We start from the raw sequence: 16892 nt of genomic DNA, 5'->3' as shown, positions 1-16892 counted from the left end.
AATCCACCAAAGACTCTTTTAAGATCCACGTGTTTGACTTCATCTGTATCGACAACAGGCAACCAGTAACGATCCTACAATTCCTGAAAGCTGTGCACTGCTGCCCTCTGTTGGTGTTAACTGATCCTACCAAAACCTATGCCAGATCAGCCAATCCCTCCGTCTGTTCAGTGTGTAGGGTTGCTCTGGGCCGCATCTCTCTCTCTCTCTTTCCTAAACCTAAACCAAACCAAGTAGGAAATAAAAGAACGTACCAAGTGGGGAGGTAGTGGGGAACAGGTGCAAAGCAGCACATACTCCCCCCCAATTTTTTGGTTATTTGTCTGTCCTCCTAACCCTGTGGCCTCTGTCGTCTGAAAACAGAATACATGTGAAGAAGTCTGGTTCCCTCTCAGATCAAAGGAATTAACAATGTCGTGATTGGAGGCAATAAGACGCATGGTTCTCCTGCACGAACAGCTTTTGTTGAACTGTAGCAGCAGTGTACGTGGCTATCATCAATTTTCTCAAAACATATACACATACAGTATTCTAGCGACCTCTAGTGGTCGCCCCCATGGTAGCCTTACTAGGACAACATAAACAGATTTCACAGCAAACAATAGGATTTCTTTTATTCTGTTTCTGGTGTTTCCTCAAGGTCGGTTTACAAGGACTCAGAGGAAAATGGTTTAGAAGGGAATCCAGAGAAGACCACTAAACACAGTAAACAGTGCTTAATGTAACAGGTCAAAATGTGTGTTGAAGACATAAATAGGGATTAAACTAATAGTTAAAAGGTTAAGAGATAAAAAAAAAGAAAAAAAAAAGACAATTCATAAGTTATGGAATCACAGTTCAGTTCATGTTTTTAAACAAGGTAAAAGAAAATGTGTAATAATTTTTGTGTGTGTTTATCCATCCATCCATTTATCCTCCTCAGGGTCACTGGAGCCTATCCCAGCTGTCATAAGGCGAGATAGGCAGGATACACCCTGGACAGGTCACCAGGGATAGAAAACCATTCACACCGATGGACAATTTAGATTAATCAATTAACCTATCCCCACTAAGTGCACGTCTTTGGACGGTGGGAGGAAGCCAGAGTACCCAGAGACAACATGCGAACTTCACACAGAAAGACCCCAGCCTGATGGTGGAATTGAACTCAGGACCTCCTTGCTTTGTGGCAACAGTGCTAACCACCGTGCCACCGTACTGCTCGTGTGTGCTTATTATGTCTTTAATTACTGGTTCAGTGGTTTTCTCACTACACTTTGCGGCATTACTTTATGATACAACTAGGTGGTGCAAAGTGCACAGGAGAAACATAAATTCTCTTTGAGGCAAACTGTAAACAAGCTGATGATCTGTGCCTCTTTATTTTAATACACAGGTGGGTTATTAGTCCTTAAATGACGTAGAAACAATAAGCCTGTTGTGAACATGTCAAAGGAAAGTATAACTTATAAACTCAGTAATGTCGAAGTATTGTGAGTAGAATGAAACCATAACGTCAACGTGGTCGTGCTAGGCTAATGGACTTGATGCTAGCAGGTAAAGCTTCAAGTGCAGTAGCGATGCTAATGAAGTACAAAAAGTATTCGTGACAGTAAAGTTAATCAGGCTCATGAATGTTTTCAGTTGTGTTTTCTATGTTTTGTTGAGGTAAGAGGAGATGCAAATGCTGTAACCAATATGCAAATGCTTCACTAATGAATGGTTATTTGTTAGTCGCTTGCTGTGAGTTATAGTATATTGTATTTAGTGATGCAAGTGATATGTGTGTGTAACCTGAACAAAGGCGGAGGTGATATGGCCAATGTGGCCCAATGTTCAGATATTGTTATGATGGTCACTGTCTATACTCACTAAGATTATTCATGTACTTCCTGACAGTGTATTGACATCTGTCATTATTAAGAAGTGCAATAAACAGTGGCGGGCAGACAAGCTACAGTGTGTAGTTTTGGATTCTCATCCTAATCCTTAAGCTGCAGGTTTCCAGTTATTTTCATTTTGTTCTGCAGTTCATTTCTTGTTTTGCAGTTTGAGAGGGTTAGACATCTATAAATATTGTAACATGACACTGCTGTGAAGAAAAGGAGAAGGAAGAAAAAATACAAAAAACTGGACTCTTGTTTTAAATACTTTAACTGTTTTGATTTTCTTCCTCCAGCTGTGAAAATATGGGTCAGAAACAAGGTCTGTTTTATTAAATGCGGACAAAAACAGTTTTAAAAAGCCAAAATAGTTTATTCTTAAGGCTCATTTTACACAACCAGAAAATAAAAAGAACTATATAATAAACCTGTAAAAACTTCATAACAAATATTATTGAAAATCACAAAAATCACAATCTTAAGGTAGTTCAAAGTGGAATAAAGTTAGCTTTAAAGCTTCCAAGTTTCAAGGGTCTGATAAATGGTAAAGCTGATGTTGATATGTAGGATTAGCAGTAAGAAGACCTTACACAGCCCTCCTTGTAAAATCACAGAAACAACTGTGCAAAAAAGAACAACATGAGAAAAGTGCAAAATAACAAAACAAGAAAGTTCTTGTTGTTGTTTTTAGGGAGTTGAACAAACAAAAAATAAGGAAAAAGCTTATTTATGATATAAAGAATCATAAAATAATACATCTACCTCTAACCTACCATCTGTGTTGGAGGTTTATCTTGACGAGTGCTCAGGCAGCGTCATACTGACACACCAAGATAACCATGTGAAGATAATAGTTATTCAGTGCTACTAGTGAGTCAGAAAATGATACCATATATTAACATGAAAGCATTTACTTACTACTACTTTTTAGACTATATGTTATGGAATATATTAAAAATGGACTGTATCCAGTCAACAGAAAGTAAAACTCGAACTGCATGACCGACTCTCCTTTGACTGTCAGCTGACATCAGCATTTTACTTTCTTTTTGTCCAGTTGTAAAAGTTGCCACATCCTCGTATTTCAGTTCCACTCTAGATCGAGATGAGCGGCTCTGCTTCTGGAGAGTGCGTATGTCTGCGCTGAGGCCGTGCAGTGCTTCCACGACGCGCGTTTGAGACAAAAGGAAGCTCTTTTGAGTGTGAAGGAGAAGTGGAAAACACATCGTCGCTGTTTGTTGAAAGAGCAGAATTGCTGTCTTGACTGCTTCTTTCCGTCTGAGAGCTGGCTGCTGCATATTGTGTTGAACCGGCAGGTTCTGAATCTCCTCCTGTGGTCTTTGATAATCTGTCAGAGTTTGGACGGCTGCTGCTGGTTGAAGTCTCTGGTTTGAGGTTGTTGTTGCTTTGAGGAGACTTTTGTCTTGATGGATTACTGGGATTTAAGATACCTGGTGAGGATGTGGAGTCATTTGATGACTCGCTGGGGGGGGTGTCCGGACTGGGTGTGCTTTCATTCATCTCATTCGGTAGCTGGTGGATGCTCTCTCCATTAACACTCGGTTTCTGTCCTCCAACTGTAGAAACACACACACAAAAGAAGAAAAGACACACAGTTAGCATTTTGTTTTCCTGACATTTCCCTGTTTCTATTACAAAGCGGAAAAGAAAACATAGTATACCTGATATACATGAATGCACTAACCTTAAGCATTAGGTAAGGCAGTTGCTAATATCCTTCAGTGGCTAATTTATAGCATGTTATTTAAGCTTATTTACTCTATCTGCAGTTGCTGCTTCTTCTGCAAGCTATCTTGCAGCTTGCAGACCGCCTACATGTGAGTTCCTGCATTTCGTGTTATGTCTCTGCTCTGTCTTTCCCTGCCTGTTCACATAAATGCATAAAAGGATGAGGACATCAGAGTAGCCATGCAAACAAATAAATAAATGCCACCAAATGAAAATAACTTTCCTTTAATTAAAGCAGTCGCAGTTGAACTACCACTGCTGTATGCCTCTGTTGTCCACATTAAAGCCTGCACATTACTGCATCTTTTTACCATAATTTCAGTGTTAATTCCCTGAATTTCACAGCAAATCCAGGTTCTACTTCACTTGAGTGACCCCATATTTTGGGATTTGCTCTGATTAACAAGGTTATTTTAATGAACGAAAGCTGCTTTGAGCTGTGTCTTTATCAGTGAGGGCCGGTGATGGGAAACATCGGCGTTACTAATGGCGTTACTTTTTTCGGTAACGAGTAATCTAACTAATTACTATTCCTATCGTTACAACGCCGTTACCGTTACTAACAGGAAAATGCGGTCCGTTACTATTTTTCAACAAACAGACAGTTGAAGCTGTGTTCAGCTTACCACATCTTATATCAGTTGCACGGAAGTAACAGACTACATAAGTAATCTGGACGCAACAGCTTTAAGCAGCTGCGCACTCCTGCGGACAGTAATCACGATCACTGTCTAGCACAACACCTGGAGCTAAGGGGGCAAAACAATCGCATGAGTGCTGCTGTTTGACTGAGGAAGAATAAAGTAGTCGTGGTAAGCCAATCACATGACCACTTAAAGACAAAGCAACAAGGTGATATATACCAGTTTTTAAATTGTGTCGACAGGCCAAACAAGGCAAAGTAAATATTTTTTAAAGGTGAAATGTGGGGAAAATCCAAAGTAGTTAAAAATGGCCAATTATACCCTGGACCCCAGAGGGTTAAATGTTTTTTAGTAGTAACGCAATAGTTACTTTTCAAGTAATTAATTACTTTTAGAATATTGTAACTCAGTTACTAACTCAGTTACCTTTTTGAAGAAGTAACTAGTAACTATAACACTGGTGAGGGCACAGTTCCATTTTCCTTTGTGTGTGTAAAATTTGGAAAACTCCAACTGTAAGATATAAGCATTTTAGTTACAATAGTATTCATCTTTATTTGAACCCAACAAAAATGCTTTGGGGGCAATTATGAGACAAGTTGCTATTGTGTCAGCAATTTGACATTAAAATTACTTACTTACAAATAACTATTTAAATATTTTAGACAGTATCAAGGTTCTTATTTATAATGGTACGAAAATGCTGCTTCTCCTTGACTCATTTGATGTTTAACTTATAAATTTCTGGACTCTTCAAGCAAAACAAAAGCTCTGATGCCATCACAGTGGGCTTTGAAAACTGCTTTTCGAAGCTGCTGATAGCCAGCATTTTTTCCTTGTGTCCTCTCACCAGCAACTTGTGGGTTCTTGTGTTATTGCTGTGTCTGAATGCCAGAAGGTGGGTCCTGTTTACATGATTTTGTGTAAGTCAAATGCTTTTGTGTGTATTTGTTCCCTCGTGACTATGCTAATGCTATCTTACGCTAACACGCTATGTAAGCTACTAAGCTAGTTAATGCTAATTATAAACCTTGTGTAATTGTTAAAGTTGTTATACACGTGAGTGTTGAATACAGTTTCCATCTGGAATCTCTGTGCTAGAATTATGTTTGGACGTGTTGAATGTTTGACGCACACAATACTGATAGTTGCTTCATGTGCCATTACTACAGACCACAGCTGAATATATCTACTAAACTTGGAAGCTCCGTGTTCTCCAACCATGCCTTGCCACGCTAAAGCAGCTAAACTTCTGGAGACAACATTCTGTCCATTTTATAAATTGTCTAATTAATTAGCAAATAATTAGAAGTAGTTAAAAACATTCGACCGTGTCCCTCGGGGTGTCCTGTGGGAGGTGTTGCGGGAATATGGGGTGTCTGGCCCATTGCTACGGGCCATTCGATCCCTATACAACCGTTGCAAGAGCTTGGTTCGCATTGCCGGCAATAAGTCGGACTCGTTCCCGGTGGGTGATGGGCTTCGCCAGGGCTGCCCTTTGTCTCCGGTTCTGTTCATAATTTTTATGGACAGGATTTCTAGGCGCAGCCAAGTGGCGGAGGGCTTTCGCTTTGGTGGCCTCAGAATCTCATCTCTGATTTTTGCAGATGATGTGGTTCTGTTGGCTTCATCGGGTGAAGGCCTCCAGCTCGCACTGGAACGGTTCGCAGCCGAGTGTGAAGCAGCGGGAATGAGGATCAGCACCTCCAAATCTGAGGCCATGGTTCTCAGCCGGAAAAGGGTGGAGTGCCCACTCCGGGTCGGGGATGAGTTCCTGCCCCAAGTGGAGGAGTTCAAGTATCTCGGGGTCTTGTTCGCGAGTGATGGGAGAAGGGAGCCGGAGATCGACAGACGGATTGGGGCTGCAGCTGCAGTAATGCAGACGCTGCACCGGTCCGTCGTGGTGAAGAGGGAGCTGAGTGTAAAAGCGAAGCTCTCAATTTACCGGTCGATCTACGTCCCTACCCTCACCTATGGCCACGAGCTGTGGGTAGTGACCGAAAGAACGAGATCGCGGATACAAGTGGCAGAAATGAGCTTCCTCCGAAGGGTGGCTGGCCTCTCCCTTAGAGATAGGGTGAGAAGTTCGGCCATCCGGGAGGGGCTCAGAGTAGAGCAGCTGCTGCTCCACATCGAAAGGAGCCAGCTGAGGTGGTTCGGGCATCTGACAAGGATGCCCCCTGGGCGCCTCCTGGGTGAGGTGTTCCAGGCATGTCCCACCGGGAGGAGGCCCCGGGGCAGACCCAGGACACGCTGGAGAGATTATATCTCTCGGCTGGCCTGGGAACGCCTTGGTATTCCCCCGGACAAGCTGGAGGAGGTGGCTGGGGAGAGGGAGGTCTGGGCCTCTTTGCTTAGGCTGCTGCCCCCGCGACCCGACCCCGGACAAAGCGGATGACGATGGATGGATGGATGGATGGATAGTTAAAAACAAAGGCACAAAATGACTTACCGGAGGAGCAACAGCGCTTGACAATAAAGTATAAGAGTGCACAGGTGATTGTGACTAACAGGATCGTCACTGCAACGCTGATTACGATGTTTAGAGTGCAGGATCTCAGGTATTCATCTGAAATGATTAAAAAAAGAGATTTAATGAGAAAATCAAGATCATTTTACACAAAGAGACACTGGCATAATTTATTTTTTGAAGGTGCTTTTTGATGCACTTTTATTCTGCAAAATGTAACATTTAGAATCATTACAAAAGAATAATGAAATCTAAGTTTTATGCAGTCCAGCTGATTCAGGTGTTAATCTTACCCGGTATGTAAAACTCTGAGTCCCTAATCTGGTTTATCTCAGGCTGCTGGACTCTGCAGATGACCCTGTGATTAAAAAGACACACCTTTAGGTTTCATTCACAGTTTTGTCCTGGAAAAAGAAAACTGATGTGCACTTTTTGTCATAGCTTATGCATGACTGCACTGATGCAGTGACTTGATATCACATTCCCATTTGGATGAAGTAAATGACACAGATAAAATGAGATCTGAGGTCTTGAACTTTAGGCATTAAAATGATATTAAACCTGTTGGTAGCAGTATGCAAAGTCACTCTTCTTGTAACTGTCAGACACCCTGGGGAGTTTCCATCTCTCTTTGGGTCTTCAGCACTGATCTCATTTCCCTGATTGTCAAGAAATGTAATCCTAGGCTCAGGGAACCAGCACTTAGCCTCACACTGCAGAGTCAGTCCTCCTCCAACACCAGGAACAACATAGAGTTTCGGCTCAGAAACGGCACCTGCAAAAACAAGAATTATTCAGGGTGTGGCCTTTGAACCTTCCAGCAAACATTATTACAAAAGTTTTCACTGTGGAAAATACTTTAATGTCAAATATTATCTGAGGTTTGTGGATCAAAGAAATTATTAAAGAATCTGCATGTTCTCCTAAGAACATTTGGCAAAGACGATTGGGAAAAATCTGCAGATAATTGGTTACCTTTGCTTAGAATAAAGAATAGAAAGGAGAAAACCTCAGACTATTTCATTAAATAATAAATCATTTAATCTGACATTCACAGTAAAATCTGTGCACTCGTCACGCCCTCCTCGGAGTCTTTAGGGAAACCTAAACCAAAATGTGAGGCTTGTGCTGATCTCCAAAGTGGAGGAAAGGATAAATACAGTACTGCACTTTGAGTTAACGTACCTACAAACAGCTCCAGCCTTGTGATGACTTTCTTTTTCTTGTTCCTCCGAATTGCACACTGGTAGTTTCCACTGTCATTTAGCTGCACATTGGATATCACCATTGACAGGTTTCCGTCGTGAAGTTTGTGCATGATGAGGTTTGTTCTGTACTGAAAGACTGGATTCTTCATCTCAAAGGTCTCGAATCCATCCCGGTACAGGAAGGCAGTGTTTGGAAACAGACCCTCTTTAGTCCACTCCACTGTTGGCACCTCACTTTTGATGGTGGTGATGCAGGGCAGGAGGATAGTTTCACCGACAAAGGCAATGATCTTTGGTCCAGTATCCACTAACATTATTCCTGTGAATAAAAAAAACAAACAGAATATGTGTGGCAACTAATTACTGTGTTTTTCCTACAGTCAAAGAACTGGATCTACTAATATAGTTTACATATGCAGCAACAGTATTTCTCAATGCTATAGAACTCAAAATGCCCACGTTAACAACATTAAAACGAGTTAAAACATTTGTGTACAGCTTGGTAGACAAACCAGCTTTAGCCTCTGTAGATGGTACATCTCTACATGACAACAGCAGGAGCGATTTTTTTTTTTTTAATGTATTTATTATTATCACTCATTGAAATTTTGTTGAGGTTTAACTTTTGCAGTTGAGCCTACTTCGATGGGTCTGCCAACACTGGCAGCTATTTCCAATAGGCTAGGACTCAGTTGAAGTAATTGTATAAAGAAGATCTTTTGGCTTCTTTTAGAGCATTTATCCCTCAAATACCTATTGTGTAATACAGTTTATTGATGCAGTTTGCTAAACAGAATGGTAGCATTTAGCATTTATTTAGCAATCAAATTTGGTTACAATTTGGTCAAATCTGGCTCCAAACATACAACATTGTTTACAGGCGTAAACATTAAAGCTTTGAAAGCCCAAAAGCAAACAGTGGGATGATTTTTCTCCCAGAATAATGGATGCCATTATTATATCAAAACGTGAAACTGCTTGGTACCTGTACACTTCTCCTCCATTCCTCAGGCAAACTGTCTAAAATAATCTGGTCTTCTGTACCTGCACAGGTATATCAGCTCGACTAACCACATTTCATTCTTCATATTCTCCCCCCCCCTCCCCCCCCCTCTTCTTTTAACTAAAATGTTGGACTCTTACAGTGAAAACATAATAGGCCTATATAGATAGGACGAAGTGTGTGTGTGCACACCATTTTCCTGTGCACACACACTTGTTAGAAAGTAATGTGTGGCATCTTTAAGTGGGCAGAAGAGATGCACCGTGTTGTAAAATGCATCAGTTGCTGTTTTTGTGTTATTTTGACCTGCAGAGGTTAAAGGTGTTGAAGAAAGTCAGAAAAAAGTCTTGGCATGTGTTCAGTACAGACAGATTTAAAAGTCATGCTTGTAAAGTTAAAATGTCATTTACTTCCACTTTTTTTGTCATAGCTTATGCAATAAAGGAAATCCTGTGTAGTCATGTGAGACTGAGATCTTAAACTTGGTGCAGAGCATGACTCTAATGCATGCAAACACAAACGCTTGCAATCTCTTGTAACTTGTTCAACAGAACCCAATGACAGTTAACACATCTATACAAAAAAACAACCACAGCCACAATCTATTTTTAATGCTCACAAAAAGGGATACAAAAGAATGATCACCTCACAGCTTGTGCTTTTAAAACCACCTTCCTGTAAATCTTTAGTGCAATTTGTACAGTAAATATACCAAAACTCTTGGTAAACATACAAAAAGAAGCATGAAACATGCATGAAGTCACAGTAAGTTATTTCTGAAGCCGTAGTTGTTTCCTGTAACACCTAAATTTGACAGCTGATATCAATCACTGTCTTACAAGATGATGTCTAAAGAAATGTTGCACAAAAAAAGTAAAGCAACATCCTTTTTGGTACCTTTATAAGATAATTTGATTGTTGGTTTGTGTTCTTATAATAAATGAACTAATGTAGAAGTACTTCCTTTCAGTTTTTATGGCTACGTGCAAGACAAATGTAATAAATAAACAGCCAGCACAGTGCATCACATGGTTCAGTCACATGGACGTACAATATGTAAATCAATCACAGACAGCATATTAAAGATAATATGGCCTTCCTGGCCTGAAAAGTGACGGTGTTATGGGACTGCCATTCTTCTTATGGAGGGCAAAAAGAAGTTCGGTTGCATAGGTGTGTGGGAAAACAATGCATGGTGCCCCATGTCCTCAGATTTACAACCTTTTTTGTTTCTTAAAAATGAAAGTCAAGCCATTAACTGTAAAAACCTGCTAGGCATATCACTTTTTACACAAATATTACCAGAAACCATGAAACAGTGTGGATGTGTTTTCAGTTCTGCCTGATTGAAACCACCTCAAACACACAGTCAATAGAAGTTGAAACAAGTAGTGAGAGCAATAATGACTACAGTCATATCTAAGAGGTGCAGCAGCAGAACAGCTGAGATAATCCATCCACAATATAAGTTTAGTCATTGATATACTGCTGCATGAGCTGGGCTGTAGTCACATCGTAAGGATGTAAAAACTGAGCTTTAAAATGAACAGTGGTAATAAAAACATAGGGTGACAGTGATCACTGACTTTTTCAGATTAAATAAAACAAGATACAAAGAATTAACCATTCACCATTAACCGTGTAGTCCACTGTATATGGGCATATAAATGGACAACGGGCAGAGGCAGCTACTACACTGATATTCTCTCCATTTCAGCTGATTTTATAACAAATATATTGTCGTGTGATCTGCACAGTAATTCGTGGGAAAGTCACGCGACACAAAACACTCCCACGGGACTGTAGAAATCCTACCTCTACAAGAAGATAGGACCACGGCGAGAAGGAACGCAAGGACGTGCGTGGCCGAAGCACAGAAAAACGACCTGCCGGATCCACGGGTGTGAAATAAGGATTGAAAAAGGACCCAAACTCTGTTAACCTGCTCCATGCTTCCTCTCTAGAGGGCAGCCTGAGGCATAATGATGTGCAACAGTTCCAACTGTATCTCATTCACAAAACGGGAAGTGGGTGGGTTCATGACGGTGTGAATGACATCATGCACTCTTGTTTGGTTTTTTAATGTATTTGTAGTTTAGGAGATCATAGTCATTGTGCTCTCTTAAACTACACCCAGATAAGATTCAAATGCAGTACAAGATAAATCTGGCTAAATGAAAACAAACTCAAAAAAGACAATAAGGTCTGCTGCTTCAAGTCAAACAGTGAGTGAGTGAACTGAAAGTGCTTCCTTTCATCATGCCAAACAATACAAACAGCTACAAAAGTAGCTTTGTAATGCTGAATGTGCTGAAACTGACAACTTGTTATCATAGATTGTAATTTTCTAATTCACATCACATTTCATATGAAACCCTTTGGGAAATCGTCCAGTGTCTCCAAAGAAAATAAAAAAAATAAAAAAAAGCTAAAAGGAATATCTTAAAGACACCAACCCCCAAATTTAAGACACAAAAAGGTCGCCCAGCAGATGATGTCGACAGGATTAACACAGTCACACAAATCTTTGCTCTTTGTTGCTCTTTGTCATGCTGAATAGTGGTACTGACACGTACTAGTCCTCGGCTTCCTTCCTTCCCCTTAGCATAAAGTCTGCAAACAAATATAACTCAAAGCAACAACAAAAGGATGTACAACACAGCCACAAACCACATCCACATTGTAAGTAGTCATCTAATGTTTTTGATATTAGACAAAGACATTAGATGACTTTGAGGTCTGGTCTCCTATATAAAATTAACAGGGCACATGTCCCTCAAAGAAACTATTAACCAGAACAACTAGAACCAATTATTGAGCTGCTGATTAAAAAGTATAATATTTGTAGATGTAACCAGAAAACCTTAAAAAATCTCAAGATTAAATCAGGAGGCAGATGAGAACATAACGTTATCATATTATTTAACACAACATTAACAGCACTTAAGGAAATCCTGTGTGGTCATGTGAGGCGGATTTCTCATACTCGTCACACAGCATGAGTCACATGCATGCAGAACACAAACACGTCTTGCAAACCTTTTTAAGTTTTTCAAGAGGACTGAGTGACAGTTATGGGAACATCAGTTAAAAGAAGGAGAAGAAGAAACACAACCACAATTTATTTTTAGTACAAAAAAGGGATACAAAGGAATCATCACCTGATAGCTTGTGCTTTTAAAATAACCTTACTGTTAATCTTTACCACAATTTTTACAGTAAATGCCATGAAACTTTTGGTAAACCTACAAAAAAACAAAAGCCAAGAAACATGCTTTGTTACTGTGCATTGCATGAAGTCATGCTAAGTTACTGTAATTTTGAAGCTCTGGTCATTTCCTGTTTACACTCAAACAACAGCAGTACAGTCATTTGACAGCTCATATCAGTCAGTGCATTTCAAGATGAAGTCTACAGAAAATTTGTGTGTGAGAAGTAACTCATGTAGTAGCACTTTATGTTATTTGCTAACAATATAGCCCGTGTGATTATGTTCACATCTGAATCTGTTAATAAAAGAAATATGACTGAATACAACAACTTTAACATTCATATTGTTGTATTTTATGCTGTTGATACAAACCAAATGATTCATCCAGATAAGATACCAGTGATCTCAATAAAATGTGGCTACTGATTCAAAGTGCTCATTACACAGACACACTTCTTTACGTCTCTAGTAGGGATGGGTATTGATAAGATTTTCACGATTCCGATTCCAGTTTTGATTCTGTTTAATGATTTGATTCTTTATCGATTCTTTTTAAAAAAGGAGAACACTAAGGACGATTAGCTTAGAACTTTGTTTTATATCTTCTCTTTGAACAAGATAGAAATTTCGGAGTAACATGGCCTTACAAACCAAACAGTGAGATCTTAAGAGATCCAGCCTACAGCTCTTCAATGGGGTGTCACAGGGTCCCCAGGAAAAAAATTCTAAATGTAAAATAATAAAATAAACAATTACCAGAACAAGCAGAATAAATTTTTGATCTGCTGAAAAATGTAGGATATTTAGATATAAAGCCGAATTTTAAAAAGCTGAATATTAAATCAAGAGGTCGATAATAAAATGCAGTTATCATATCCTACCACACGGTTGCGCTGTTTTTGAGTAAATAAGCCAAGCTTTAATTTCACGGAGCTTGAAATCTTAACAGCAATGTGTTATTAGTGCTAACTTTTTTATTATTTCAATTATAGTCACATCTACAGTGCTTATTAAAACTTAAACAAACATAAACCATTGTGCAGCTTCACTGACCAGAAGGCCATAGACCTGCTGTAGATGCAGTGATGAGTGAGTTAACCTCTGTCAGTCATTCAAAGGTGCTGTCGATGGTTTCGAGAAAATACGATGGCTGTTTCCTGTTAATCACACACAGTGAATCATTTTCAGCATGAAAAGTTACTCATAGGTTGGAACAAAACAGAGGGACACTGGATGAGGTAAAACATCAGTTTTACTGTAATAACTGTCGTATGTTTAAAACAGCCTAATATCGTTTCAAAATAAAAATTTAAACATGGAACCATAATAATTTTCTCCTAAATCCTCTTCCTCTGAACAAAAACAGATTGATTGCAAATGTGAAACTGTTTAAAAATCCTATTAATCAGCGGTGCCACCTTTGTCGTTCGCTGGTTTCTGAGTTTTTACTTCACTCTGTCTCTCTCCCAATAACAATAAAATAATTTTTTTCTAATGGATGTGAAAATGTTTATGCAGTTTTTTTACAGTTCATGAACTCCGAGTATCTGCTGTCTGTGAAGTTACTCGTCTGTCTGACGCAATCAAATGCTGACATAAGTCTCTGCAAAACTTACTGTCACCTAACATTACAGTTCCTCTCCTTTGTCAGTGACTGAAGTGTAATTGTATGCCTACATTTATATCTTTATAAGCATTGGCAGGCACTGACCCCATTTTTCAAAGACAAGGCTCGTCTTTTTGAATAGAGTCCAGAGCAGAGAAGAAATTTCTCCCTCTTATATGTTTTGTCTATGCCTATGGAAGCTTGTGATAAAGAAATGTCATCTATGAAACAAAATTTCCTCTTTTTGCTGTTGTTGTTTTTGATCAGTGGTGGAAACAAGGTTGTTATGTTGGTTCTGCGTCCTATGAAACATGTACAGTCTTGTAAGTTGAGCCCAGGTAAGACAGAGGCTATGAAAGCTTCTGTCAGCTCCCTTATTTTTGGATCAGCATTAAGAGGAAGATGAAGTTTCACTATTGGACACCTTTATAGAAGGAATGGACATTAAACTAGCAGTTACCACTAGTCTGGCATCGTCGCTGAACAGGGATTAAAAACTGGGACATGAGTCAAAGATAAAATGTTTGCTCGTTTAAATATGCTGAAAAAAAAACCCAGTTTCAACAGGATTTATTCATTCATTTATTTATTAAACAGCTTTGTCTTTTCATGACCAGTTAAGTCTCCAAGAAATTATAGACATAGACAGAAAGTCCAGCAGCAGAGATATTATAAGAGACAAACATGGACCTAAAACAAGCCTTAATAGAAAAGTTGACCTCTATAGGAGAACACAGCAGCAGCAAAGGTGGAAGTATAATGTGCTTTCTTTATTTCACATGATGTTAATGTGATGGAGCGGTGTTCTTATTTGCATATGCTTAGATCGACAGATGCTTAAATATTTCCACAAAACTTTCATTTCAAAACCTCTGGGTTACAGATGAATGAAATCAATTTAGCACTGAAGCTTCCTTCAAACCACCATGGCTCCTGTAAGGAGGAAAGGAATGGTTTCATTTTGTCTCTTTTCCATTTATTTGTGCCAACCCCTGGAAAATTCTGGGGTAGATAAGGGCTGTGACTCTGTAATGGGATTTTTAAATTAAGTTTGGAAGAAAAAAAAAAGTAGATTCATTTTTTTATACAAATGGAAAAGTCAACATACATTCAGTTTAAAGTGGCTGAAGGATAGGACATACAATATACATACAACTACAAGAAGCTTAAAATGAAAGGTGTTTTTGTCTTTCATATTTTTGTATTATTCCAATATCAGAATAATCAAAAGCAATAAAAATATTGAGACATAACTTCAAGTATGTTACTTTACACATTATACACATACAAATGAAAGATCAATTATTTGTAAAAGTGTAAGGTTTCCCATGAAACTGACTGATGTAGTATCCAAAAGAGAATGAAATTAAAAAAGAAACCTTTTCATGTGGGGAAAAAGCACATTTTCATCTTTAGCTGCTCTTCCCAAGTTTTTTTTAGTAATCTGTCATTTTGCATGAGATTTGTTATGACTGGGAAACTCTTGAAATAATTTGACAAGCAAAAAAAAAACCAAACAAAAAAAATCATAAGATGAATCCATAAAGAAAATAAAGCATGTCACAGACCTGTTTCTTGCACTGAATCGTTTCACGTCTTGGGATTATAATTTTTCTCAGTATTTTCAAGTATTTTTATGTAGTGGCATTAATAATTTTATTAACTTTTGATACTACAATTACTATCATTATTATAACTACTACTGCTACTAAATCTAATACTATTATATTGATTTGTTATTGATGTCCCCGGACATCAGATGAATCTATCAGGGTACTGTAGTGCAGTTTAGACCTGTCAGCGAAGGTGTTGCTGCGCTGAGGCGCATGTGCACCACCTGCACCACACCAGGACACACGCATGCTTTTTGAACAGGAAGATGTTTTCTTTCTTTTGAATCTGAAGGACTTCTGAATGACACAGCATGATTCTTTGCTGAAAAAGCAGAAGTGTCACAGCTGTTTCTTTTTATCTGCGTGCCAGATGTTGGATTTTGTCCTGAAACGGCAGGTGTGGAAAACCTGGTCTGTGTTAAGCTGATTGGATGGTTTCTGTTGGTTGAAGCCTCCGGTTTCAGGTGGCTGATGGTGTGGGGAGACTTTGCTGGGGGTGGGATAACAGGGTTTGGGGTGCTTTGTGATGATCCCGAGGGCTGGCTAGACTGTTGAACACAACTCATCTTATCTTTCTCAAGGCCTGATTTTTGTCTTCTTACTGTATGAACACAAAAAGTGAATAAAAAATCACTTGGTTGGCAATTTTTTTTTAAAATCTTGACCATTCTATCGATCAGTGCAGACACACACACACAAATATAATTTAAATTAATATATTTAGACTGAGCATTAGGTTAGGCAGGCCACAAATTCAGGCCAAATTAACTCAAAATCCAGGACCATCACCTGCTGTCACTGCCAGGCTACAACAAATGATTACTTATCTAATCAAATTGGTCAATCTTGTTTACAGCACATTTTTAAGCTCTTTTACCCTGCCTGCTTCTTCTGCAAGCCACTTTGCAACACATCACATCCCATTTCCTTATTCTAATACCTAAATTAATGTCAAATATGTTTGTGATAGTCCTGGCTAAACTACCACTACTGCTCTTAGTGTATGAATTATATATTTTCTCTGTTGTCTGCACTTTGCTGCATTTGTTTATTGTAAAGATTTTTAGTGTGAAGAGGTTTTGATTGAGAACTTACTGTAGCTATACAGTCCTTGTAAAAATAAGAAAGTTAAATGTAAAATGAGGTTTGATTTTGTGTCAAATTAGTCAGTACAAACTGCCTCACAACGATCTGGTGTATCCTGAGATGTCCACATTATTTCTACATTTAACATTCTTATAGAGTGAAAACACAAACCCAGTCCAGCAAATAACTAAAAGAATCTCTGCAAACCTCCACCAGGTCAGCTCACAATGTCAGCAGTATTCACTTTAAGGTTGTAAGAAGGGCAGACATTATGTAGTAGTAGATGTTTGACAATATGTACTGATGTGTAACTAACTCAAGCTCATTATATAATATTACATGTCAGTATATTTGTCACTTAATGGGCAGTTCATTGTCTTTCTCTTGACAATATGTTCTTTAAAGATATAACATATATCTTTGTGTCCTTACAGTTTGAA

The 16892-nt window shown here is 38.8% G+C and overlaps 1 protein-coding gene across 1 annotated transcript; it reads right to left on the bottom strand.

Moving 5' to 3' along the window:
- Window positions 1-2548: 2548 nt before the first annotated feature.
- On the bottom strand, window positions 2549-10931 carry LOC102212226 (butyrophilin subfamily 3 member A2-like). The gene is made up of 6 exons (XM_005753712.1): window positions 10752-10931; window positions 7911-8252; window positions 7287-7500; window positions 7019-7083; window positions 6708-6824; window positions 2549-3439 (listed from the first exon to the last, which is right to left on the bottom strand). The coding sequence occupies exons 1-6, from the start codon at window positions 10885-10887 to the stop codon at window positions 2958-2960; spliced, it is 1356 nt and encodes a 451-aa protein (XP_005753769.1). The 5' UTR covers window positions 10888-10931; the 3' UTR covers window positions 2549-2957.
- Window positions 10932-16892: the final 5961 nt, after the last annotated feature.

This window comes from Pundamilia nyererei, unplaced genomic scaffold, assembly GCF_000239375.1.
Source record: "Pundamilia nyererei isolate P.nyererei 1_Seehausen unplaced genomic scaffold, PunNye1.0 scaffold00456, whole genome shotgun sequence".
Lineage (NCBI taxonomy): Eukaryota > Metazoa > Chordata > Actinopteri > Cichliformes > Cichlidae > Pundamilia > Pundamilia nyererei.
This window is presented reverse-complemented; position numbering and strand designations above follow the sequence as displayed.

Bases quoted from the DNA above. Each gene is read 5' to 3' on its own strand.
- LOC102212226 (XM_005753712.1), bottom strand. From the start codon at position 10,887: ATGGAGCAGGTTAACAGAGTTTGGGTCCTTTTTCAATCCTTATTTCAC. The intron at 8,253-10,751 runs GTAGGATTTCTA...TTTTATTCACAG, and splicing joins GGTCCTATCTTCTTGTAGAG to GAATAATGTTAGTGGATACT. The intron at 6,825-7,018 runs GTAAGATTAACA...TAATCATTTCAG, and splicing joins CTCAGAGTTTTACATACCGG to ATGAATACCTGAGATCCTGC.